The sequence below is a fragment of the Lontra canadensis genome, unplaced genomic scaffold (assembly GCF_010015895.1).
Source record: "Lontra canadensis isolate GAN:19392208 unplaced genomic scaffold, GSC_riverotter_1.0 scaffold64, whole genome shotgun sequence".
NCBI lineage: Eukaryota > Metazoa > Chordata > Mammalia > Carnivora > Mustelidae > Lontra > Lontra canadensis.
In genome coordinates, this window is record NW_022631058.1 from 10,480,809 (window position 1) to 10,507,891 (window position 27,083).

The window sequence follows — 27,083 nt, forward strand, 5'->3', positions numbered from 1 at the left end:
AGGGTGCATGCCTGCCTGCCAAGTGCCCATCTGAGACGGCTCTGGGAGGTGAGGACCCATGCAAAAACCACACAAAACAGGCCCCGCTGGCCTCTTACCTGGGATTGGTTAGGTTGTAGCAGGATTTCCATATTTGTAACATGTGCTTACAAGTGAGGAGCGCCTCATCTGGGCCCCGGCAGAGAGACTCCAGCTTCACTTTGGAAAACAGTAGTCTGTAATGGGGAGGCAGAGGGAGAAAACAACACAGCTCAAGCCAGAGAGTCCCCACCAGAACCACCCACAGGGCCAGGTCTAGACCCGGAAGTGATGGCACTCATTCTAGAATGGGGTGGGCAAAGGCTTGATCCGAGGGAAGTGGTGGTAGCAAGGGCCAAGGGTTCCAGAACTCCTAGCTTGATATGTGGCCTTGTAGATTGAAGGCAAATGCAGGTGCAGCCAACATGATGATATGAGATCAACCTAAAAGCATCAGAGTGGCTGATTTTATTGAGAACGTGGGGATTTTATTAAGAGCCTGCTTTTTAAAACAAAACCAATTTATTTGTAAAACTCCAAAAATTCATTAAAACCAAATCTTGATTTATTTACAGATTTACACGGAAGACATGAGTCAGTTGATATAAAGGATCTACAAATCCCTTTCCACAAAGATCCTCATCACGTGAAGGTGAACAAGTCTCGTAAGCATCGAAAAGGCACATAAAGAAGGGGGCGTCTGGCTCAGGCTCTCCCCTCAGAGCTTCCCAGCCCTGCTACTGAAGGACTAGGACTTCACCAAATCACTCCACAATCGCCAACTCTCTTTTCCCTATTTTTATTCTCACCAGTGGCTCTACCCTCTGTCCAGACCTTCTGTGAGCTAAGCTTAGACCTTTCTCTCCTTCTCAGCCCCTTGGTTACCCCATTCCCAAATTCTCCTTATGCCTTTCTGAAGACTTTAGCTCCCCTGGTCCCTGAGCTCATTAATACTTCCCTTGTGAAGCCCCAGCATGAGCCCAGACACCTTCCTGAGGGTCTGCCCATTCCCCCGAGTTGCACAGCTCTAAGAAACCACCTTATGAAGATCTCTAAAAATCAGTTTCAGTCCCAGCTCAAGAAACTACAGCAATTCCTTACTGTTTGTAACAATAAGTCAAAATTCCTTACTGAGTCCTTGAAGGCCCCCTGCCCACCAGCCACGCCTATCTCACCACCTCATTCTGTGCCATGCATCCCTCTGGACCCTGTACTCCTGCCAGTATAATTGATGGGCCAAAGGCCAGGTTCTTTCCTAACTCTATGAATATACATGCTGTGTCCTCAGTTTTGATCTGTATGAACCTACTGTTTTCCTAAATTCTTCCTGAACTCTAAGCCCAGCTACAACCCCACCTCCTCAAATAATACTATGTTTACATCTCTGTCTACTCTACTCTCTATCACATTAGCTAGTGTTTGCTGTTAATGATAATACAGAGAAGAAAGAGCTGGGAGCAGCTCTGCCTATTAAAGACCTCCTCTGTGCCACTTCACAACACAACCAAGGTGTGTAAGGACCCTTCTTGGTGGGTGGTATTTATCTCTCTTCCATAATAGAACACCACCCCCTCACTTCCACAGTGCCTAGGATTGTGCTGTAAGGCTGGGGGGCCCTGAAATCCATATTTGCTCATTGACTTTGCTCTTAGTCTTCTGTGGTTTGTAGAGGACAGAAGACTAAGAAATGCATATCCAGTGATTTAAGTTAGACATACAAGAGAATTCCTCAACCACGCATGATGTAATGGTCTCATTCGAAGGCATTTTGGAGGAAGTCTCTTTTTTCTCAGTGGGCGATGGAAAGAGGGTGGTCCTAATGCATCACCTCCCAAACTCTGGAATGGGTTCGTACCACCCACTCCCTCCAGATGGAACAGAGGACGCCCAAGGGGCTGCTGGTGGCTCTGGGAGGGCTCAGGGCTGCAGCCTCCTCAAGCCTGGGTCTGTGGACACCTGGGATGATGGCATCGGGCCAGGTGAGGGCAAGGATGCACCCCTGAGCCACAGGCAGGTGGGCGTAAAGGCTGAGGCCAGACGTGAGACCAGGGCTTGCCTTCTGCTCAAGAACATTTCAAGAAGTGCAAGTTCTCTGAGGGGTTTCTTAGGAGCCAGGTGCCAGCTCCTGCTGATGTCTTCACCAGTCCAGAAAGTGGTAGGAGCCTTTTTGCATCACAATCTCCCACCAAACGTGGGTCAACTGGGAAATGTGTTGCAAAGGGAGGAGAAGCTGCCAAAGGGTCACTCTGCAGCATTTGGTAGAGACTTTTTCAGAAACCAGAGACCCTCCTGCCAAGCAATTTTGGCCAAGGGAGATCCCACCTAGGACTGTGGTGATGTTCTCCGGGAGGCACAGCAAACTCTTCTGGCTTAGCCAAGCTTGGAGTTCACCTGCCCCAGGGAGGGGGTGAGGTCATGGGGAAGGCTGCCCTACATGTGGTGGTGTGTGGCTCTAACTGTCCAATTGTCCTCTAACTGTGCCCCAAGTACAAAATGCCAGAGCTTGTCTCTAAGCCTCAACTTGGGGGAACAGTTGCATGCAAGGCTTCTTGGCTGGAAAAAGAACTTCTAATTAACATGAAATAACAGCTTTCAAACACTTGACTCAGGATATGGAGTTGAAAAGGTGTGGGCTGAATTTCAGAGAACCAGACAGGAAGAACAATAGTAGAACTGCTGAGCACAAATGATGGGAAAGGTACCTGGAAGTGAAGCAGGAGGAACAGCATGACAGGGAGACTGGCAGAGAGAACGAGCTGGAAAACATGGGCAGGGGAGCAAAAGCAAAGCCTGGCAGCTGCTGTCAGGTACCTCCCAGACGATGGGCAGAATGGGGGTCCCCGACAAGCTGAACCTGGTTTTCTCTTGGATACACAAATAAGAGCAGGAGACAGAGGCACCGCCTCTGGGACACTGCTCCTCCTCATTGCGTCCCCAAACTTCAGCATGGCTGTATGGGCAGAGACCGTCCTGAACGCAGGACTAGCGATGCTTGTCATCGTATTTGCTGAACCCTGCGCACACATTTCAAGACTGTTCGAAAACATCGGGCTGGGCATATGCCACATTAGCACAGAAATGAAGAGAACACAAACAGTGATTGGCACTGGTTTGCTGCAGTTGATGTCCAAAGATATCAGAGATTCAACCTACTGAGGAAATCCAGAGGACAAAACTAGAAGTCATGAAAAAGGGGGTGCCTGGGTGGCTCAGTCAGTGAAGAAACTGCCTTCGGCTCAGGTCCTAATCCCAGGGTCCTGGGATGAGACCCGAGTCAGACTCCCTGCTCTGTGGGGAGCCTGCTTCTCCCTCTCCCTCTGCCCCTCCCTGCCATTCCTGCTTTCTCTCAAATAAATAAATAAAATCTTAAAAAAGAAAAGAAAGAAGTCATGAAAAAGCCTGGGACAAACCAGCATCGTTGACATTCCTGCATGTGGAATGAGCAGGCGGAAGGGACCGCAGGCTGAAACTATCTACGGGCCACAGCAGCCGAGTCCGACCATGAATTAAGTAAGGTGTTTCTCTTGGTAAGAAGCCATGTGCTGGGAAAGTGGTCTACTCCTACTCCCTATATCTGGCTCAAAGGTCATCAACCTAATTACAACAGTTTTCGTTCAGAGACTCACTGAAACTTACAGGAAATTAATGAAGACTAGAAGCCTGCTGATGGATGAGTCTATGTTACCGATAGCCCAAATCTAGCATCTCACACAATGCTGCTCCTGATCTGCCTCCTGCCCAAATGCTCAGCCTCGGTCTGCTTACAGTCCATCGTGGACATCTCCCACTCTAGCCATGATTGGCTTCCTCCATGTCATTCTCCCTCATGACCCCGGGCCTTTGCACGTGCTGTTATACTTTCTGTCTGGAATACCTTTCCATCCATCTTTGTTTTTTAGGTATCTACTCGTCTTCCAGGTCAAATAGCTCCTTACCTCCACCCGCCCCTCAGTAAAGCCAACCTTAGGTACTAGAAGCTAAAGCTCCCAAATGCAATTCCAGAAAATACGAAAATACGAGACCTCTCAACCCTGGAATAATAAGCAACAAGCCAGGAAACTTCTGCTTTCAAGACAAGCATATTAAGAACAACAGCTGCTGCCAGACACTTGAAATATAATCGCTGATTCCTACACCAACCCTGCAGGTTAGACCTAGAATGATTTGCCTGAGTTCACAATGCCAGCCACTGGTAGATCAGAACTACGAACCCAGATCCACTGAACAAGAAACAAGGAAGAGTGACTTAAAATATTGTAACTGCACTCCTGATGTTAACGAAAATAGACAGCATTTTCTAATCCACTGCCAAATACGTAAGACCCTATGATAATGCGAAGACCTGTGTTACTGTGTGAATTTAAAGTAGGTATAAAATATAGTCCCTTGGGGCGACTGGGTGGCTCAGAGGGTTAAGCCTCTGCCTTCGGCTCAGGTCATGATCTCAGGGTCTTGGGATCGAGCCCCACATCAGGCTCTCTGCTTGGCAGGGAGCCTGCTTCCTCCTCTCTCTCTGCCTGCCTCTCTGCCTACTTGTGATCTCTGTCTGTCAAATAAATAAATAAAATCTTAAAAAAAAAATATAGTCCCTCGCCCTCAAACAACTTAGAGTCCAAGCAGAAGAAAAGACCTGGCCACGAACATGAGGCAGGATTCCCGGTTTAGGGAGAGATTATGGCCCTGGAACTCGAGCGCGGCCACGGAAAGACGGGGCTGCGCTTCTGGGGGACTGCTCCTAGGATACATCATGTGAACTTCTTCAAAAAATGATCGCATTGGCCTGAGTTTTTTGTGACTTGCCTCTCTCACCCCAAAGTTCAGTGCATGTAAAATTCTAGTCATTTGAAGGATTCAGTTAATCAAGGTTTTACTTTCATTAAACCCAAGGGAAATAATATTTTACCCTATTTTTGGAATTTCTTACGACTCCCAAGATACTTGTTGAAAGAACATCTGCGTTCAGCTTGGAGTAGAATTTAGAAAGAAGATACACCCCCCGGCGAAGCTCTGGGGTGTGTGGCATTGTGACTTGTCCTCAGGCACCTCAGGGAACGTATCAAACTGGCTTTTTATCAGGGCCTGGTTTGATAGCTGATGATCTTCCTAAGGAAGACTTTCCTGACTCCCTGGGAACTGCCCCCAAAGACTTGACCCTCACGTCCAGAGGAATAGTCTGGTTTAGTTTCATCCTGCTGGACCCCAGAGCCACTCCCTGAGCTCAGTGTAGACCCTCACAACTTCCCACTGAGCTCAAGGTGCTGCATCTACCTCCTGGAAGTCCTCCCCACAGGGCCCCTCCCACACGCAACTGTGACAACACCGCTGTCTGACATCTTCCATGACCCCCAGCCTCGGGCAGAAAGCTATTTCCTTCCTTACCTCGTATTTATAAAATGTCTTTTACAATCTGTTAAAATCCTGTATTTGTACCATTGAGCACCTATATGTCAATGTACCTGAGAATAAATTCAAATCTGATCATTTTCTTATTTATTTATTTTTAAAGCTTTTTTAAATTTGAGACAGAGATACAGAGAGAGAGAGAGAGAGAGAGAGAGAAAGTGAGAGAGAGAGGGCATGAGCCAGGGGAGAGGGAGAGGCAGACTTCCCTCTGAGCTGGGAGCCTGACACGGGGCTTGATCCCAGGACCCTGGGATCATGACCCGAGCTGAAGGCAGATGTTTAAACGAATGAACCACCTAGGCGCCCCTTGTCAGTCATTTTAAAAGTGCCTATTATGCCCTTGAGGCGACAAAGGGGAATCAGACATGGTATCTTCCCTCATGGTCGAGTGTTCTGTACACATGATATGTGATGAACGGATATACGGACAAAATTCTACAGCAGCACAAAAGGAAGGAGACTCTGCCTGGGGGTCATGGAAGACTGCAGAGAAGAAGTGGGACCCTCACGCGGTGGGGGGTGCTGGGGAGGGGCCTTTCAGGCGGGCAGATGGACAACATCTCCAGCATCGTCAAGGAGGTGTGAGCGTCCACGATATGCCCGGGAGTGGTGTCTGGGATCTGGGATATAAGACTGGGGCCTGAGATAATGGTAAAAGGGCCAGCCTGCCTACCTTCCCATCCCTCCCTCCCTCTGTCCCTTCCTTCCTTCCTTTTATTTGTTCTTTTTTTGCCAGAGAGGGAGGTGGTGAGAGGCAGAGGGAGAGGAAGAAAGAGGGCATTTTAAGCAGGCTCCACACCCGACACCGAGCTCCATCTCATAATCCTGAGATCATGACCTGAGCCAAAATCAAGAGTCAAATGCTTAGCCCACTGAGCCACCCAGACGCCCCAAAGGTAGATATTTCTAAATGCTAAAATTTAATATGCCTTACAAAGCTTTCTGATGAAGAACTCTCGACGACAATAAATGAGAAAAGTTTAGAGAAATACTAAATTAATGATTCCCTCCGACCTTATCTGGAAGCATAAAAAAAAAAATGTGCTCATTAAGTGCATCAAGGAGGAAACATGCATATTAATACACAAACCCCACACTAATTAGCCGATCTGTAAATGCTGTCTTCGAGGCAGCTGATTCAGAATGAAAATCACGGGAACCTTGAACACTTGGTATTTTGTGCTGGCCTGGGTTGGAATGCTCTTGGGCTCAGCCTGCTCTTTGTTTATCTGCTGAATGTAGGCAGGGATGCAAAACAGCTGTGAAGAAAAGCACGTGGTGTCTGCCCAAGTGAGGCCACGGCCATGGGGACCGTGAATGCCATCCCCATCTCTCCCTTCCAGGGAGCCTGACCTGGGCGCTGAGGAGGGTCCCCTGAAAGAAAGTGCAACTCAGTCACCAGGTCAAAGAAACGGGCTGGGCAGAGGGGGCTGGTGTGGGGGGCACAGGTTTGTCGAAATGGAATTTTAAATTGAGAAGATGGTTGGCAGCCATGGATCAGAACGGCAGGAGAAATCAAAAGAGATGTGCCAAAAGCATGTGGTGGCGAAGGGCAGAGAGATGGAAATTTGAAGCCAGATGAGTCAGCTGGGAACAAAGTCTGTAAGGACCAAGAAGCAAGCAGCCCTTCGCTGCTCAGGCAGGGGAAACGTGACCAAATAGATGGAACCAACCCCTTAGAGCGAACGAGGGGTTTCTTCCAGGTTTCAGTGTGGCTCTCAAGAAGGAAATCTAACTCAATGGCATTGTCACCAACATTCCTGATGGCCTACTGCGTGCTGGTCTCCGAGCCTCTCCTGGCTGGGGGTCAAAGCAATCCAATCCCAGATGGTGGCGTTCCCGGCAAAAAAGCAGCCTCTGATCCTGGGCTGAGTCACTGTCGCTGAAAAGCCATACTGTGCCTGGCTGGGGAGTCCTTGGGGCTGACACAGTTCAGCAGGGGCCCCCTCCCCCACAAGAGTGGACAATGATGCTGGGTTTACAGCTCTGCTGGCCCCAGAGCTGCAGCCTCAAACCGTCCTGAGGGTCCTCTGACAGTTGCTGGAAGCGATGGGCAGTAAGGAACCGTTCACGGCACCACTCCCAGTCGACATCAAATACTGCTCAGGGACTCGCTAATGGGAACGTTCAGTAAACATCACCTGCATGAATGGTCCATCTATCAACTGTGATGCAGGAAACAGACAATTTCTTTGACCACTTGGCTTGCTTCATTGCTGCACTGACACACTGTACATTGGCTCATTAGGAAAAATATATATAGATTTTTCCAATTAATCCAAAGCTGGACAAGGTCTTGAGCAGTCCCTATAATACCTCACTACTCAGGAGGGTGGTCCGGGGCTGGCAGCCTCAGTGAGCCCCCAGTGGAAACCCCCCTGAGACCTGGTGAGCCAGAATCTTCATGTAACATGACTCCCGTGTGATCTGTGTGCAAATTTAAGTTCAAGAACCCCCACTCTGGTTCATAACTCTCCATCCTACCCTTCAATGTGCTGATTTTTTAGAAGACCTCCAAAGGAAAGAGTTCCCATAACTACCCCTCCCCTTAAGAAATTCTACCTGTATTTATTTTACTCCAGTAAGAATTCTGGAAGTATTTTATGCTTAAATTCAGTGGGAATTCTGATCAACCACTTCCATTAAGCCCACAAATGGAGGGGGCCTCTACCCATGATCTTGAATGGAACGCTTCTATTCCTTCTGGAGGGATTTCCGGGATGGCTTTCTGATGGCTGCCCTAGAACTTGGTCCAGGTCCTCCCTGAGACTGTCCCCAGGGAGGGTCAGTGTGCCAACCCAGGGGACACATTCACACAGTCACCCACATACAGGGCACCCTGAGTCTTCAGAGCCCTGAGCGGTCATCCACGGCCATTGGGAGTCCTCTTCGGGGACAGAAACTCCAATGTCTTCCACAATCAGGCAAGTAAACAGGAGCCGAGCTCAAGACATTCGGGAACATTTGGAGTCGTGCCCGCCTACCCAAGAGGTAATCAAATCCAAACATTTTTAAAATGTGCACTGACCTAACAGGACTCTGCGAGCAAATGTCAACGCACAGGCAGCCAGACAGAAACACCTCAGTTTACAAGCTTTTCAGGAGTCAAATGTGAGTACCTGGTTGTCTTTGTAAAACCCTAAAGCCCATGCCGACTCCCTGCCGGTTTGCCAATGCAAGCACCAAAGGGGGTTTTGAGAGTGCGGCTCTTCTCTAGGGTTAAAGCCCTGTCTAGGAACTGACCCCGTGGCTTACCCACAAACTTCTGACTGGGAGTTTTTAACCACTGAGGAAGTTCTAAAATTCTGGCCACTTTTAAGATCTCGAGTTGCTCAAGAAGGAGATGCTGCCTAACGTGCACCGGCCCATCTGGGCGGTCGTTCGGCATGTCCCTACATTGGCCTCGCTGTCACCCTGAGTGTCATCTTGGCCCAGGCTTCCAGGTCTGCTGGGTCCTGGGGACATGGACCCCACACATATTGAACAAATTCAAGTATCCGGAGCAGAAGCCCCGTTCTCCAGAACTCTGCAGCCCCTCGTCCCCGATGGGGTGGGTGCTGCGGACCGACCCCCGTCTGCGAGGACTCGGCTGTGCCTCTCCGGTATCCTAACCCGGCCTCCTCTTCATGACAGGCAGGAGCTCCTGTTAGATCCCCTATCAGTTACATTTCGCTTCTCATTTCAGTCAAAGTGTCAACAATCTGGAATACGCCCCCTTCCTTCTAGTGGTATTTTTAGAACAAACAAACAACTGACATATTTAGCTAAAATAAATCACCTCAAGAAACCCAGGATTGGCCTTTTTTTTGCTCCCGGTTCGGCTATGAATCTCAACTTGGACCAGTGACTGAACTAGCACCCAAGCTGGAAATAACACGGACGGGGTGAACGAAAACACCCCTGGAATCACATTGCCCGTGTCTCAAGGACCTCCCTCAGTGTCCACGTTTGGCACTTTTGTTGAAGAGAGTCCTTTCACCCGGTGCCACCCACAAAGCAGCCGAGCGTGGACGTGGGTGGTCAGGACTGCTTCTGGAGCGCTGTCTCCCTGGGGGGAGGGGCCCAGGACGCCCTGCCCTCCGCTTCGCTAAGGAAGCTGGTCAGCAAGTGCCCTTGGCCCAGGAGCCATCTAGTAAGCAAACGTGTGATCAGGAAATATCTGAATATAAGTCTTCCCATCAAATGATCTGGCTTGACAAACAAAAACCAGTTTATTCTCTCTGAACCACAAAGCCCTTGGTCATTTCCAAAATGGGGGAGGCAGTGAGCTACTGACTGGCCCCTTCCCAAAGGCCAGCCCTCAGGAGGGCTTCCCTGTCTTTAGTTCTGACTCAGTTCCCATGGCCCTGATTTCCCCATAGTCTCAGGTCTGAGGATGGGGGCTCAAGTGAAGAAAGGAGACATGTGGGCCTATTTCAGTGGGTGATGGCAGAGCCTGAAAGAATGGGGATCCTCCAAGGGGAAGAGCGCAGAGCCAGATGTGACGAAGGCAGAGGGATCCATCAGGCTCTGTAGGATCGAAATGGCACCCTCCACTCAAAGTCAGGATGGGAGCCAGAAAGGAGGAAACCAGGCAGGGTGCCGGCAAACTGAACCAGCTCTCTGGGACCACAGGTAGACGATCCCTCTCTCTGGGATCTGGAGTCCTTCCACCAGGAACTGCCGCTGTGAATCCCAGCCTGTTGCACATTCCCCACATTCTCTGACTTTACATCCTGCGTGTTCTCACTGACTACGCCATGAAGGGTTGGATTTAGTTTTGTTTGGCTTTGTTTCAGCAGCACGAAGGAGACCAGAAGCAGGATCCATGTCCCTGGGGGCTGGTGCTTTCACTGGGTGCCCTGCTCTCCAGGGGTGCCAATGGCCACGGTGGCAATCTTTGTTTCCTCTGAGGCCCTTGGTACCTTCCAGAATAATTCCTCACATGTCACTGTGAGCCGCACGAAGGCGGGGATGCTGCTTTCCTCGGCCTCAGCAGAAAGCGGGGGCTCCCTGACCTTTAACTAGGGAGGTATTCAAAGGACAGTGAATCAGATCATCTGTAGGTGGGGTTATTGATCCCCACCAGCTGTTTCTGGCTCAGGACTCCCACGAGAGTACTCATGGGATAAATGTGGAGATTGTCTTCTGTATCTTCTTTCCTCTCAGGTGTTTTTGTTTTGTTTTTAAACAAATAGTAAATACTAAACTTTCATGACCTTAAAATGCAAAAAGATCATTATGAATGCACTGGCATTCAATTGTATATCTGGACTGTTGGATGTGTTTTGCACCAAAAGTTGGCTGGGTGCTTTTACTATAACCCACATGCAGTAAGCAGAACTCATTATTTTATACAGCAAACTTGGCAGATTAAGACCAAAATGGACCGTAGAAGTAACACAGGTAGACACATGCTTAGCTATGAATTAAGGCTCCCAGATGACTCCGCGGGGTCTTCAGTTTCAACCACCCATCGCACAAACACGTATTCATGCTTGCAGCATGCCAACCGTGGGGATAGGTGCTGGGGACCCAGATGTCTCAGGAAACACCTTGCATGAATCCTGAAGATGATACTCCATACTTAGAGTGGTTTAATGAGATACTCAGAAGAACTTGAGATCTTGTAAAGGAAAGCACCAAAATAAATAAACCTTCTGCATGCCACCATTGGGGATAGAGGTCTTTGGTGTGGTTTTCCTACCCTGGCCTGTCCCAGCTGCCAGACCTCCTGAGGAGTTCTCTCCCGTGGCTGATGAGAGGGTGCCAAGTCCTGCTTTTATCTCCAGCCTATCCTGAAATAACCAGGAAGAGGGGAACTCTCTGGAAGGGAAGCAGGACACTCCCATGAGGACTTCAGACTGGCCGCACGCACGTGGACTTGGGGACCAGAGCTTGGGCTGGCACAACTGAGGACCAGGCCATCCCTCTCCCTGGAGAAGGGAGGGTCTCCTCATAAGCAAATTGAGCTTCAAATACATTTCTTTTCTATTTCCTCTTTTCCAGTTTTTCTTCTACCCTTGCCTCAAAAACCTAGTTTTTCAGTTTCTAAGCCATTTCTCATTGCCTTTTTGGTATTCTGTCTCTCTTAACAAGCATCGACATTCACTTAGGGCAACCCCAGAGACGCAGGACCTTACAGAAAGATTATCTAAACAGGCTGGCACAGGGGGAGGCTGCTTCCCTGCTCTAGCCAGCCCCTCCCAGAAGAGCGCTGGTTTCATGACCCAGAGCAAGAGACTCCCGGAGCAGACAGGCCCCCAGGCACCTCATCTCAACCTCCCAAGAACACTGGAAACCCTCCCATCTCTAAACATGGAGAAAGGGAGAGGTTGGAAAGCTGATTTTTTTTCTTTAAACTGTAGTAAAATATACATGAGATAAAATTTCTCATTTTAACATGTCTAGTTCAGTGGTATTAAGTACTTCCGCATTGCTGAGCCACCACCACCACCACCCATCTCCAGAATGTTCTTCCCCTTGCAAAACTGAGACGCTCCAAACCTGTTAAATGATAACTACCCATTCTCTGCTTCCCCCAGCCCCTGGCAACCCTGCTCTACTTTCTGTCTGTGGGATTTTGACTGCTCTAGGAACCTCATATAAGAGTAACCACACAGAATTTGTCTTTTTGTGACTGGCTTCTTTCACTTAGCTTGATGTCCTCCAAGTTCATCCATGTGGTAGCTTGGGTCAGCACCCCCTTCCTGTTTAAGGCTGAATGATATGCCACTGTATGTACGTATCACATTTTGTGTATCCATTCATTTATCAATGGGCACGTGGGGTGCTTCTACCTTCTTAGCTGTTGCGAACGATGCCACTGTGAACACGGGTGTGGGGTATCTACGTGAGTTCCTGCTTTTAATTCTTTTGAGTACTTACTCAGATGTGGAATTGCTGGGTCATATGGTAATTCTATTTTTAATTTTTTGAGGAATTGTCATACTATTTTCCGCAGTGGCTGCACCATTTTACATTCCCACCAGCAGAATACAAAGGTTCCAGTTTCTCCACATCCTTGCCAACACTTGCAACTTTCTGTCATATGTGTGTGAATAACAGCCATCCTAAGGGGTATAAAATGGTATCTCACTGTTTGATTTGCATTTTCTCAATGACTAATGATGCTAAGAATATTTTCATATGCTTATCTTTTTTTAAGATTTTATTTATTTATTTGACAGAAAGAGATCACAAGTAGGCAGAGAGGCAGGCAGAGAGACAGGAGGAAACAGGTTCCCCAGCGAGCAGAGAGCCCGATGTGGGGCTTGATCCCAGGACCCTGGGATCATGACCTGAGCCGAAGGCAGAGGCTTTAACCCACTGAGCCACCCAGGCGCCCCTCATGTGCTTATTGGCCAGCTGAAATCTGCTTTGGAGAGATGTCTACTTTGGAGAAAATTTACTTTGCCCATTTTTTGTTTGGGTTGTTTTTTTGTTGTGGCAAATAGATTTTAAATGAGCTAGTGTACCACTGAACTTGCTCCACCTTGATCCACGGTGTTTTTGAGGGGCTCTCCACCCTCCTTTGCCCAAAGATCCTCTTCTCCAACTTGTATCTGAGAGGCAGGCATCCCTCGGTCGGTAACCTTGCACTCATCCTTCCCAGACATCCTTCAGGTACCCACGGATTACTTCTCTTGAGTTAATGAGAACAATTTTTCTTTGTGGCCCAACTTTCTACCAAGTGCAGATTTACTGGGCATGTTCTTCACTGCATCATTCAGCTCAGGCACAACGATAGCCCACAGCACCAGGCCTCTCAGTAATCACTACATCAAAACATGACTCGGTATCACATTTCTACTTAAATTGAATGCAAGTAGGACAGAGTGAGAAAGAGGCAGTCTTACTTGCCAAGTAATGATTTTTTTTTAAAAACAAGATACATGCTCCATTTGAGTCAAGAATGATCCTAACCATGTTTTCCAGTTTATTGCTAAGATTGACAGGGGAGACAGCAGAAAAATCCTGTTCGTGTGGATTGCTAGCTCTAAGAAAGCATGAACTGTCTTTCTCTTATTCGTGGCAGCATTCCCGATATCTGGCATGGCATGTGGAATGTGGTAGCAACTCCGAGCTCCAGAAGTGGTGGTCAAGAGCACAGATGTTGAGGCCAGACCACTCAGGTTCAAATCATGACTCCATCACTGACAAGGTGGGTAATTTTGGACAGACTAGTTTATCATTCTGTGCCTCGATTTTCTTATCTGTAGGGATGATCATATCATCTACTGTGGTTCTCATGATGATTAAATTAGTTTAAAATCTGTTACTTGCTGGGGCATCTGGGTGGCTTAGTCGGTTAAGCATCTGACTCTTTTTTTTTTTTTTTAAGATTTTTATTTATTTATTTGACACAGAGGGAGAGATTACCAGTAGGCAGAGAGGCAGGCAGAGAGTGGGGGAAGCAGTCTCCCAGAGGAGCAGAGAGCCTGATGGGGGGCTCGATCCCAGGACCCCAATATCATGACCCGAGCCGAAGGCAGAGGCCTAATCCACTGAGCCACCCAGGCACCCCAAGCATCTGACTCTTGATCTCAGCTCAGGTTTTGATCTCAGAGTTGTGAGTTTAAGCCTCAAATTGGGGCCAGTGTGGAACCCACTTAAAAAAATGTGTTAAGTGCTGCTAAGAGTTGTCTATACCAAGGTGGTATATAGATGCTACTGGTTATCGCCGCTAAATGAGTGAATGAATAAATGTTATATATGTTTGCTTCTTTCCATAGTTAGTTCCTGTTGGCATGAAAAGAATTGTGATCACGTGACAGGATCTGTGTGACAAGATCTGCTCTCCAGGTGCAAGAGTAGAAAATCATACACAGTAGTGTTTAGAGGAGCTGGTGGTCTTCTAGCCAGGTGACTGAGGACTTGTTTTAGTATCTCCTCATGTATCAAAGTTATGGGTCAAAAACATACTTAAAAGAGTCATCAAAACACCTCAGTGGTGCCACTTGGATTTGTATCCTTGAAGGTTCCAAAATACTTTCTTGTGCTTCATGTCACATTTGACGGTTTAAATTAGAAAGATTAAAATTCAAATCAATTAATAATCTGTAATTAGCAAAGTTGAGTTACCATGATTTGTCTCAGGGCAAGAGACTAAACCTGGCAGCGCTCGCACTTCACGGCCACTGTGAGGCTTGCTGAATCAGAATAAAACATTCCAGTCACACTACCGTTCTCAGATGCCACTGTATGTACGATACTATCTGATATATTTTCCCAAGACAAAAAGCAACAAATTATCAGCTCTCATCCCAATATTTTATCTAAAAATGAATCCCCGTGGCAGAGACGCAAAGTCTGCAAGGGGTTGATCAAAGCGCTGGCTGACAGACTGCCGTACTGTCCTCAGGAGAGACGACTGTCCCGAATGTCACCTGGCAACCACTTCTACCTTCTTGGGCCAATGAGGAAAAACACTAAGTGAAATGGAGTCATCAATTCGGAAATTTTTGCAAAGCCACATTTCTAAAGAAGGAATGTCAAGGATCCTCTACCAAGTATAGTAGATAGTGAATCCACCTGAATTTATAAACCCTCTTCAATATAAAAATGTGTTCTTTGTTAGATTTTACTTTGGGGAAAACTTGCAATGCATTAAAGGTATTTCATACATCGTCAGCAAGTAATTTCTCATTCCTTTGTTTAGGTATTTAATAGTTAAAGGGTTTTTACAAAAATTGGTTTTCAACAGAAAAAGAAGGCAGATCAGGAGGAACAAAATAAGACAGGACACAGAGAAACCATAGACATAAATCCAACCATTGCATTACCTACATTAAATGTGAATGGACTAAACACTGAAGACAAAAGGCAGGAATTATCAGACTAAATAAAAAACAAGACCTGGGGGGGGTGCTCAGTCAGTTAAGCATCTGACCTTGATGTCAGTGTCACAAGTTCAAGCCCTGCATTGGGCTCTATGCTAGGTATGGAGCCTACCACCCCCGCCCCCCAAAAAAAGTAAGCCCCAACTCCATGCTGTTAAGAGAAGAAGTATTTGAAGAAGTAATGGCTGAGAATTTTCTAGAAATGATAAACAATACAACAAATATCAACCTGCAGCTTAAGATAGCCCAGAGACTCCGACCGAGCAGGAGCCACTCTGAGCTGTTTCACAGTGAGAACATACAGCGCCAGCAACAACGGCAATTGGAAGTGGCCAGGGAGAAAAGACAGATGACATTAAAATGATCTAAAATTAAACAAACAGTTGACTTCTCAACAACTACAAGAGGAGCAGGATCATTTGTGCTGTGAGAAAATGTGAGCCTAGAATTATATATTCAGTTGGAAAAGCTCTTTTGAGAGTAAAGCCAATATATTTTCAGAAACAAACTGAAAAAGTGTGCCAGCAACAGACCCTCACTAAAATTTCTAGGATAATCACTAAACAACAACCAAAACAGAATGCTTCTTTTCCAAATCAGTAAGAAAAAAAAAAAACACATAATAAAAACATAATGAACCTAAAAGAAGAAGGAAGGAAGAAAGAGGATAGACTATGAAGGAAAGGGCAGGACAAAGAGAAAGCACTGAAGAAGGAGGAGATACTAACACAAATGTACCAGTATTTACAGTAAATGGAAATGAACTAAATGTTCCAGATAAGACTATCAGTCTGAGTTAAAAAAAAAAAAATCAGCTGTATATAATGAGCACAAGAGTGAATCTAAAACATTAGACTATAAAAAGTTCAAGGTAGGAGAATGAAGAAAGATACATTAAGCATACACGTGCAAACACATGCACACACACATGTGGCATATGTGTATCTGTAAATGGACACACAAATGTAGAGAAGTGTTGTGGATGTGTGTGGATCGCATCCAAATGAGATTCTGAGTCAAAATGAATTATGTAACTTATTACATAAAGATAAAGGGTTGAATCTACCAGGAAGACAGCAATTCTAAATTTATATGCACCTAAGAGCACAGCTTTAAACTATATAAAGCAAACATTGCTATGACTATGTGGTGAAATAGGACACTATACCATCCAAGTGGTAGATTTCAACACATCTCTACTCAATAATTGACCAATTAAGCAAACAAAAACCATCAGTAAGAATAAAGAAGATCTGAATAGCAGAGTTAATAGCTTAATCTAATAAAATCTATAAAATGTACCCCTAAATGCAGAAAGCATTCTTTTTAAGCACACATGGAGGATTTATAAGATGTGACCATATGCTGGGCCATTGAACAAGTTTCAACACGTTCCAAGTTGATGTAAGATGACAGTCTCTGAACACAATACAATGAAGTTGTTAAAAGCTCATTAACGAAAGATAAGTGGGGGGGAAAACCCCATATATTTGACAATTAGAAAACACAGTTCTAAAATAACGAAGGAGCCAAAGAAGAATAACAGAAATTTAAAATGATTTGAACTAAATGATAAAAATTTCAGATACTGAAATTGTGGTCTACAACTAAAGCAGCACTTGGAAAATTATGTCTAAATGTTTATGTCAGAAAATAAGACAAAAAATTAACAAACTAAACACCAAACTTGAGAGATTAAGAAGGAAAACCAGGTAAAACAGAACAAACTCAAAGAAAAAAGAAGAAAGGAAATGTTGGAAATAAGAACAGAAATTCATGAAACAGAAGTAAATATATAGTTGAGACCATAAAAAAGCTGGTTCTTTGAAAAGGTCAACATAACAGACAAATTTTTGGCAAGGCTATTCAAGAAAATAAAAAAGAAGGCACATTAAGCAATATTAGGAATGAAAAAGACTTAACCACAGGTGCTGTATGACAGTAAACAGATAATTAAAAAACATGAACAGTTCCATGCCAAAAAATTTAAGTTTTAGATCAAATGGACAAACCCTTAAAATATATACACGTTATATATATTTTAGCTTCTATGTTTTACATAGCTTAAAAAATGAAGCAGAAAACCTGAATATCCTATAATCATTTTTGTAAAAGCATCAGAAGCCTTTCCTTAGAAAAAGAGACCAGCCCCAGATGGTTTTACAGGCAAATTCTACTGAAACTTATCATTCTAGAAACAGATAATTCCAATCTTACACGAACAATTCTAAAACACACAAAAAAGAATCACTCCAACTTATTTTATATGGCTCGCCCAACCTTGATGCCAAAACCTGACAAGTATACAGTGAGAAAGGAAAATGGCATGTTATTTCACATATGAACAAATATAAATGTTCCTTAAAAATTAGTACACCAAATCTACTAAAAAAAAGCTAATATGTCATGATCAAGTTGAGCTTATTCCGGGAATGCAAGATTAATTTAACATTTAAAAATATCAAGTAATAAGGGGATGCCTGGGTGGCTCAGTGGGTTAAAGCCTCTGCCTTCAGCTCAGGTCATGATCCCAGAGTCCTGGGATCGAGCCCCACATTGGGCTCTCTGCTCAGCGGGGAGCCTGCTTCCTCCTCTCTCTCTCTCTCTCTGCCTGCCTCTCTGCCTACTTGTGATCTCTGTCAGATAAATAAATAAAATCTTTTATTAAAAAAAATCAAGTAATGTAATATTCCCAGGTTAAAGGAGCAAAACCATATAATCATCTCAACAAATACAGAAGAAACATTTGATAAAATTCAGTATCACTTCATGATTGAAAAAGATCAACTCTTAGCAAACCAGGAGTTGAAGGTCCTACATAGTCTGGTATGGCCAGTTTTAAAAAGTTGAAGGATTAGAGATAAAGAAACTAAATTTTATTATTTCAGAAAAAAGTCATCTGTATAGGAAGTCCAAACTAATCTACACATAAATTGTTAGAATTAACAAGAGTTTAGCTGAGTTGTTGGGTCAAGAAGAATGTACATAAATCAGCTGTCTTTCTATACACTAGCAACAAGTAGGTAGTAAATTTGATAAAAAAAAAAAAAGACTGCATACATACAGTGTATCAAATGGAAAATTTTTGGGGTAGCTAGGAATAAATCTAGTAAAAAACGGGCAAAATATTTATATGAAAAATTGTAAGACTTCATTAAAAAGTATCTTTAAAAACCTAAATAGATATAATGGCCATGGTTTAGAAAACCCACTGTCACAAATATAGAATTCTCCCCAAGCTATTAGATTAAACATCATCCCAATAGACTTTATTGTTGTTGTTGAACTTGACAAACTTGATTCAAAAACTTACATGCAAACTCAAAGGCCTGAAATGGCCACAACACTCTTGAAGAGCAAGATACAGGGATGGACATACTTCACATATAATAAAGTTGTAATAATAATAGTAATAATAATAATGATGATGATAATAATAATAAAGTGGTACTCACACAGAGATGGGCACACTGACTGAAAGAACCAAGTAGAAAGGTCAGAAATAGTTCCCCACCGGCTCCCTCACCCACATATGGGCATCTGATTTAAGACAAAGTAGCATGTGGAGCCACAGGGAAAGGGAGCTTTTCAGTACATGACACGGGGACAACTGGGTATCCACGTGTGGGAACACCACACTGAATCCGTCACACCATACAGACATAACAATCATTTCTAGATGGACCCTTAGATTTAAGTGTGAAAGGTAACACAAAGCGCTCTTAGAATATAACTTAGGAGACTGTCTTCATGACCCCGGAGAAGAAAAGGGAATAAACTAGACGCAGAAAGTACAATCCATCAAGGAAATGGTTGATAAATTCAACTACTTTAAAAACAAGAACTTCCATTCATCAGAGAACAAGTCACAGATGAGGAGATGAGTTCTGGAACACATGTAAGCAACAAAGGGCCTTACAGCCATAATATATAAAGAAATTTTATGAGTTGGCATGAAAAAGTCAACCCAGTTAGCAAAGAGGAAAGACTTCTCCGTGTGCTTCACAGAACAGGAAAGCTAAATGACCAATAAACAGAGACAGAAGTGTTCAACCTCATCATGCCACTTAAACTCACAATGTGACGCCATGAACTACCAACCACACGGCCAAGAATAAGTCTGAAATGTGAGGGGGCATCGGTATGTGCGGCCCCACGTGTTCTCAGGCACTGCCGCTGGGAGTGTACAGTGGCACAGGCCCCTTGGAAAATGGTTTGGAATTATTTGGTGAAATGGAAGAGGCCCATATCCTATGACCCAACCATCTCACTCCCAGGTAATCTCCAGAGAAGTACGTGCACCTGTGTGCCAGGAGACACGTGCAGGGATATCTAGAGCAGCGTTGTTTCTGATAGCTGAAAACTTCAAACACCTGTATAGCCACTTCCAACAACCTGGAAAAACACATCATGGTATATTTATATAAAAAAATACTACATATGGGTGTAAAGGAATAAATTGTTGCTGCATGCAGTAAGGACGAACCCCAGGAATCTGATGTTAAGCAACGGAAGCAAGCAGTATAAGGATATATTCAGTACAAGGCCGCTGAAAATTTTTCAAATAGCAAAACTAGAAATTTTTATAAAATTTTTCAAATATGCAAAACTAGAAATTTTTATAAAAGTTTTATTATTTGGGAGTGTGAACATATATGGCATATATGGGGAATATATACATATATTCCCCCAAGGGAATGCTCCGCCTGGAATTCAGGATGCAGTTAACATCCAGAGATATTAGACAGTAAGGGGATAGGACAGACAGGGGCGCACAGGAAATTCATAGCTAATATTAATCTTCTTTTTCTTAAACTAAGAAGTGGGTATACATGTTAGTCGTATTATTTTTTTAAGTATATTTAATAAGTATCCTTTGACTTTTACTCAATATTTAATAACAACAATTTTGAAGAATTCTAAAATACAGTGTTTGAGGAACACTGGAGAAGTACCAGTCATCCTGATCGTATGAATTCCTACCAGGTACTGAGTGATTACCATTACAAATGTCTTAAATGCAGTAGCTCACACAGCTCAAGGTCCTTGGAGGGGCAGGTGTTTAAGTACCTTGAGTGCACCTAACAGGGACCAGTATGTCTGCGATTCTCGGCATCAGGTGAAGAGGCTAGCGAAATCCATTCTCCGTTCAACAGTTGAACTGTCCAACGGTTAAACAGGGCTCAGCCCAACTGTGGCGAGGCCCTTTACTTCCAGCCCGCAGGGGTGGAGGAAACACCAGCCATGCCCTCAGCCTGCGTCTGGCTGATGGGACGCAAGAAGCATGAGGCCCTCCCGGGCTTCCGAGAGTCTACGGTTCTGCGGGAGACAGGCTTGTCACAAACAACCAGATACTACTGCCCGGGATTCGGGAGGTGCCCACATAATCTTGTTTCGGTTGGTGTTGAAATGTTTTACCCTGGGTTTGGAAGGAAACCACGGGATCCACCAACTACATCTGGCCCCAACTTTTAATAAAGTATTCTTGGGAAGAAGTTTCCCATCACATAGGAAGAAATACAAATATTTAAAAAGCAAACAAGTCATCGGCTGCTCTCAGACCTGCTGCCATATGCTTTGCTTTTTTGAGCTTACAGCTTAACATTAAAATAACAGGCTCGCATTCCTCAAATATCTCTACTGCTGTTCCTTACTTATTCTACTTGAAAAGGCTGTCAGCTGCTGTCACTTGGAAGCATTACCATATTAGCCACCACTGTTTACTGCTCACTGCATGGTGTGGCTATTAGTTTAATAAGCCTCCTCTCGGATGACACCCTGGGCTGTCTACACAGGAGATGCATGCTGGAGTCTACCATCTAATGAAGGTGTTAGGGGTGGGAGGCAGGGAACGCCGCTTTATAAATATTGATGAGAGAAACTGACTTCAGTTGCATCAAGGTTGTCCCTTACTGATGGGGAAAGGACTGAGTCCTCTTTAAAGTGCACTGACTGCCTGAAGATCCCCGGGCCTAATCAGCTTTGCAGGAAACTCAGAAACACACTTGGTGTGCAACAGAGCAAGTGTGAGGCCGGCACGAAGCAAAACCCTGAAACAAGGCTCTTTAGTGCACTTGGCACAGATAGCTTGAACCTACAAAAGAAATCTCTAGTCAGAGGTTGCCTGGATTATAATGAGAATTTTCTCCATGGGGAGAAGAGAAGTGCCCTTTTCACTTGAAGACAAAGAAATGTCTGTAATGGAAATGTGTGAACCAATTTTCCAAGGCGAGCTGCTGAAACGCACTGATTAAAGACAGTGAGGTGATGAGGCAGAGAAATAAAGCCAAAGTCGATCCACTTAAAATTCGCCAGGGTGCTGATGGCGCTGATTTCCCCAAGTGATGAGAGCTGCCCCGAGCCCCCGCCCACATCCCCCCGCTGCCCCCCGCCGCCCCCCAGCCACCACTGACCCTGCCACTTAGACAATTAGAACCTGCCAGTGTGCGCGGTGTTTACTGTTTCTGGCTGCTGTGTCCTGGTTACCAGGCTACTCCACTGCGGATAAAATGGGAACTGAGCGCCCACATGACAATGCCCTTCTCCACAAAGCCTCCCCGACAGGCCTGGATTCAGGGATTTGGAGGAATGTCGGGAAGATAAGCAGACAGTCATGCCTATGGCAGCTTATGATGGCAATTCTTCAGTTGGGTACAGAGATGAACTGATTTATTTAAAGAATTCTAGTTCCTAGAGAATGAACCAAGGCATAGAGAGGTCAGGTACCTTGGTGGAAGTTGCCTAAAATATGACAGGCCCTGGAATTAGCAGAAGGTGCTGGTAACGAGGACAAACCAGCCACGGAGCGTGTTTCCCAGGCTTGTCTTTGGGCCCGTTCAGTCTAACTGCTACCGCAGCCGGGCATATCTGCAGTAGCATTTACTCACTATTTTCTTCAAACTGACTTTAAGACGACTCATTTAAAAGATCTGTCATCTCCCCCTGACCAATAATTTCTGTGAAATCACACTTGATAGGCAGTAGATTTTTTTTTTCTACTTAAAAATGTAAAACGATTACAGTAAAAATGTTCATCCACCATCCACCTAAAATCATCTTGCGTGCACCAAAGGTACACACTAGAAAAGATCCAATAAGGTATTTTTAAACTAAATAAGATCTATTAACTAAATAGATAATAAATAAGGGTGACCTAACAGGCTATGCCTGTTTCCAAATATCATGGAGAAATAAGAATAAGGGAAGTTTGTACTATTTATCCTCAGGATATCCACAAAGGACTTAAATGAAATAGAATGAAGGAATGGGGGAGGAGTGAAAGTGAGTAACTTTCTGAGTATGGGAAAACGAAAGGCCGGGAGCACTTACATAAAATTCTCCGGATATTCACTGAGGGCCATGTCAATGATATTCAGAGCATCGTGGTAATGCTTTTGTGCAGACAGGAGAAGGGCAAGGAGGTGCAGGGAGTTGGCGTCATCACCTTGAAGTTGAAGAGCTTGGCGGACATATCCCAGAGCCTCTGGGATCTGGTTTAAAACAAAATCAAAAAGAATTTTAAAACACGCGTGTATGTGCGCACGCGCACACACACAGACACACGAAGCTGTCACTTCAATATCTGACTCTCTGTAAATATCAAAAGTTGCTTCACCCTGTGCCACACTCAGATTCTAATCTCTGTGATCGCCCCGGGATATTAACCACAGACATGCAAGCAGATGTCCTCTTGAAGCGATGGTGTGACCCAGGGAGTGAGGCAAGAGGCTGTTTCTCTGTAAGACTTCCAGTCCCAAATCTTTTGTTTCTCCCTAAAACACAATTTCTCTTTTCTGCAAAGCTGATGCACTCTTGATTGTGCGCAAGATAATTTCACTCTCAATGGACAGACATACAAGTTGCCAGAGGTTCTTAGTGGAATTAAACTACCTTAGCTGAACCGTTCTCGTTTTTTAAGGTCTCACCCAACTGAAGTACACAGTGAGCTGCAAAACTTAAACAGAGTTTTCCAGACGATCAGACACCCGTAAGTCTTTCCAAGTTCCTTAGTCCAGGACACCTCCATTAGACATCAAGGAAATATGCAAACAAACAAACAAACAAAAACCCCACACCTTTCCAAACTACAACCCAAAATAGCTCCATCTGAGAAACAAATTGCAATGCCACAAACAAAGCAGATGTATCCAAATTCAAATAGGACGGGAGACGGGCTTAACCTTGAAAATGCAAGAGCTGTTCAAGACTTCCTTCAAAATCACCCAAGCACCAGGGTAGATAAAATGCATACATAATGGATATTTGAACACCCGAGATTCCATGCAGGTTTAACAGTGACCAGGAAGAATTAGAACCTGACACTGGATTTCGAAATAGAGCTCGGGACTGAAGCATTCTTACACAACCTCCCCAGGGACTTCTTCCTGTCTGCCCCTCTCCTCCAGCTCCAGTCCATGCCGGACCTCTTCTCAGCTCTCCTGCCTCTTCTCAGTCCTCGGTCTCCTCACTCCTACAGGAAGAAGCCACGGCTTCCCAAACCTCTTCACTTTCCTCTCTGATATCCTATTTTTGACGGATTTAAGCTATAAATGCTGGCTACAGAGCCTTTCTGCCACCGAGCCACAGCCTCAGGGCTGTCAGAGCCCAGCCCTTCATTTATAGGGACGGAGCCCGGTCCAGGGAGGTGACATGGCTTGAGCGCTGCCATTTAGCTACTGACTGACTAGGACAAGAGTGGCACTAGACCTTCCGATTCCCCTCCTGTCCTCTTGTCCTGCTCAAATGGCACTGGCTCTAAAGACAAGAGGGCTACAGCCCTGGGCCCCTGTCCAGCAGGGACACCATCCCACAGAGTGTGGGCCTTAGGGTGTGGGACCACAAATATGGCAGCTGCACCCACGAGGCCTCATCCACTTATCCTCTCCTCAGAGCGACCACCCAACATGTGGACGGCACCCAGCCTGCGCTTACAAGGAGGGTGGAAAGGCAGGTCTACTCATGGTGGTGATTTGCAGGTATGACCAGAACAAGCAGGGGCAAACTGCTTTATGGTACAACATGATGCCCTTGAGGACTAGATGACTTGAAGGAACTCAAAGCTGGTTCCTTCACGGGACGAGCATTACTGGGTGCCTAACACATGTCGGGCAGTGTTCCAGCTGCTGGGGTAAAGTGATGAGGACGACGGACAAGGGCCTCTGCTCTCATGGAACCTAGTCTGGGGAGGAGGACAGATCCCGAACAGAAGAGCTGAGCAGGAGGAGGGAGAAGTGCAGGCCGCTGGAAGGAGGCATTGCACAGGTGAGAAGAGCTCCCAGGGGAGGGGGGACCAGCACCCAGCTGCTGCCTAGCAGCTCCTCATTGGTACAGCTGTGAGCCCCACCATGCCAGGCGACAGGGCCTGTATGGAGGAGTCATCTTGGTCACCACTGGAAGCCATTCCTCCACACCATTCCCAGGCGTGCGGGGAGTCAGAGGCATGCCTACAGCCCAGGCCTGCCCCGGGAATGGCATGTCTGGGGAACTGACCTTTGCTTCACCCTCCAGTCAGCACTCAGGAATGTGCTGGGGTTACCACCAGTGTCCTGCACCTGGTGGGCAGGCAGGCATGAGGCCAGAGCCTCAGAGCAGCTGGGAGGGGACGGGAGGGGGTGAGCGTGGCCAAGGCAGCTTCTGGAAGCTGCCATTGAGAAGATGAAGGCCAGCAGAGCTTGCCCCTCCAGCAAGAAGCATGCTGCCGAGTCCCACATTTGGAGGAGGGAGCTACTGTGATTGTCCCTATCTTCTACATGTTATAAAGGAAGCAGGTAACTCTCGACCCTGCTGGCTGGCATCTTTGTCGTGACAACCAGTGGCTCATTCCCCACCAGGCAGCTCAGCGCTGGGCCTGCCAGCAAGCAACAAAGGCTCCTTGGTGACTCCTGGGCTCAGGGCACATGCCATGAACTGCATCCCGTGCTGCCCTCCGAACCCTCCAGAGCTGGGACTTCCTCTCCCAAAGCAGAGCCTGCGATACCTGCGTCTTTCCAGCAGGGGCTCAAACTGACCGAAACACCCGTGGCTGTGCTGTGAGGGGTCAGCATCCTCTCAGAAGAGACCCCGGCTCCAGGTCTGCCTCAGGTGAACGAGGGAAGACCAGCTACGGCCTCACACGGAGGCGCTGAAGGAACTGTATGGAGACAGAGCGCGCCCCGGGTTTAGGGAACGTGGGAGAAACTGACCTGTCTGGAGATGGCCAGCTGCAGAGCCAGGTAGAAAGCTGCTTGGTGATCTGTAGGTGACAGGCTGTGGGCCCTGAAAAAGTATTGGTGGCCATTAGTACACGGGAGAGGCCATCCTGCCTTTCCTAGCCAACGGGTATTCACAGCTGCTGTTTCACACCAAAGCCACGTATTTAACTACGTGATGTTTCACTTAAACTCTTCTCTCTGGTCCACCCACAAATGTAACGCATGTTCCCTGTCAGGACTGTGTGCAGGCAGGACACAGGAGCGTGCTTCTGTGTCTTCTCCAGCATCTGAAGTGGCAGCCCGTGATTGTTGGCTCCGAGGAGGAACCCGAGGGGAAGGACCTCCGGGCGCTGGGGTCTGACCCCCCCACCCCCAGCAGACGCCTCCCCTTGGGCCGAGCAGGAGAGGCCCACGTGTCATGCTGGGACATGGGGAGGTTACGAGTGTCCTTGGCAAAGCGACGGCTGCTTTGGTTAAGTTCTGGGTTGGCCTTAACGCTACTTCATCCAAATGCCTGGATTTCAGAGAAACCATATGAAAATCAAAGACCTGGCTTTGCTTGTAAAATAAGGTTTTGGTTTTTGATGAACCAAGGGAAGAAAAGAAGGGTTCTCATTCAGTCTTTTGAAGCTTTTACTAAGTTCCACGCAGTTTACTAATGTAGACTGTGTAACTGTGACATGCAGGGCTCTGTGGCCGGGCACCAGGCGTGGTTTTATTAATTGGCCTCTGACAGTGGATGGGGAGAGGCTGTACCGGCCTCCTACCTGACAGCAAACAATCATCCTCGCTTTTATGTGGAAGTCGACTGTACTCCACCCGGAGTAACTCAACATGTGACTATGTACAAGACATAATTCTGCATTTAAAAATTGGGGAGGAAGAGAAAAACGAACTTTTACTTTCTTTAAAAGGCACTATGGGGCAGACTAATTACCAATGGGGGGCAGATGGTAAACAACCCTTCATGCTCTTCTGTCAACACTCGGTGACTAAGGAGGATCTTCCACCAGCAGAAAACAAATTAGAGATAAAAAAGGAAGCCAAATCATTATGGATTCAACTGCATCAAACATGCCAAGGATGGTTTTTCTGTAGTAATAAAGCCTTTTACTGAAACCGTCCATCCTGCTATGGAGAGGCTCAAAAGTCTTCCAGGTATTTGGCTTCCAGAAAATACACAAAGTTCAACAATTAGGGCATTGCTTAGGCAAATGTGGTAGCTCCATGCTACCACATTGTGGGGAAAGTGTCATGGTGGGGCCCGGGGTGGGGGCGCTCTGTCCTTTTGTTAATCTCAACAGCAAAGCACCTAAACTCCCATTCCTGGGGAGTCTTCAGTGGTGACCTTGCCTCAGGACACAATCTTAGTTTAAGAGGTGGTGACTGAGTAGTTGCCTGTGTCGCCTTTTTAAATGTCTTATTGCTATGTGAGGTCTGCTCTGTGGGCTCCAGTTTTTCTTTTTTTATTTTACAAGTATTGGTTTTCCATGAATTTATACATCAAAGAATTTTTTTTTCTTCAGTATTCATAAAAAGTGAGATTGGAATATCATGGTTTCTGTCTCTCCCGATTACTCAGGAAAAATGACTACAAAATTAATTATGAAGAGACTCTGAATTATTTAGCATTATTTATCTTATCTTCTTT

The 27,083-nt window shown here is 45.8% G+C and overlaps 1 protein-coding gene across 3 annotated transcripts in view; it reads right to left on the minus strand.

The window, feature by feature from the left end:
* Positions 1-27,083, minus strand: part of TTC7B (tetratricopeptide repeat domain 7B) — a 246,743-nt gene that overhangs the window by 66,128 nt on the left and 153,532 nt on the right. For all 3 annotated transcript variants that reach the window (XM_032878627.1, XM_032878626.1, XM_032878628.1), the window contains exons 14-16: positions 25,424-25,496; positions 22,572-22,732; positions 99-215 (exon numbers count right to left, since the gene is read on the minus strand). In XM_032878627.1, coding sequence (XP_032734518.1) covers positions 99-215; positions 22,572-22,732; positions 25,424-25,496 — 351 coding nt within the window. The remainder of the gene's footprint in view (positions 1-98; positions 216-22,571; positions 22,733-25,423; positions 25,497-27,083) is intronic.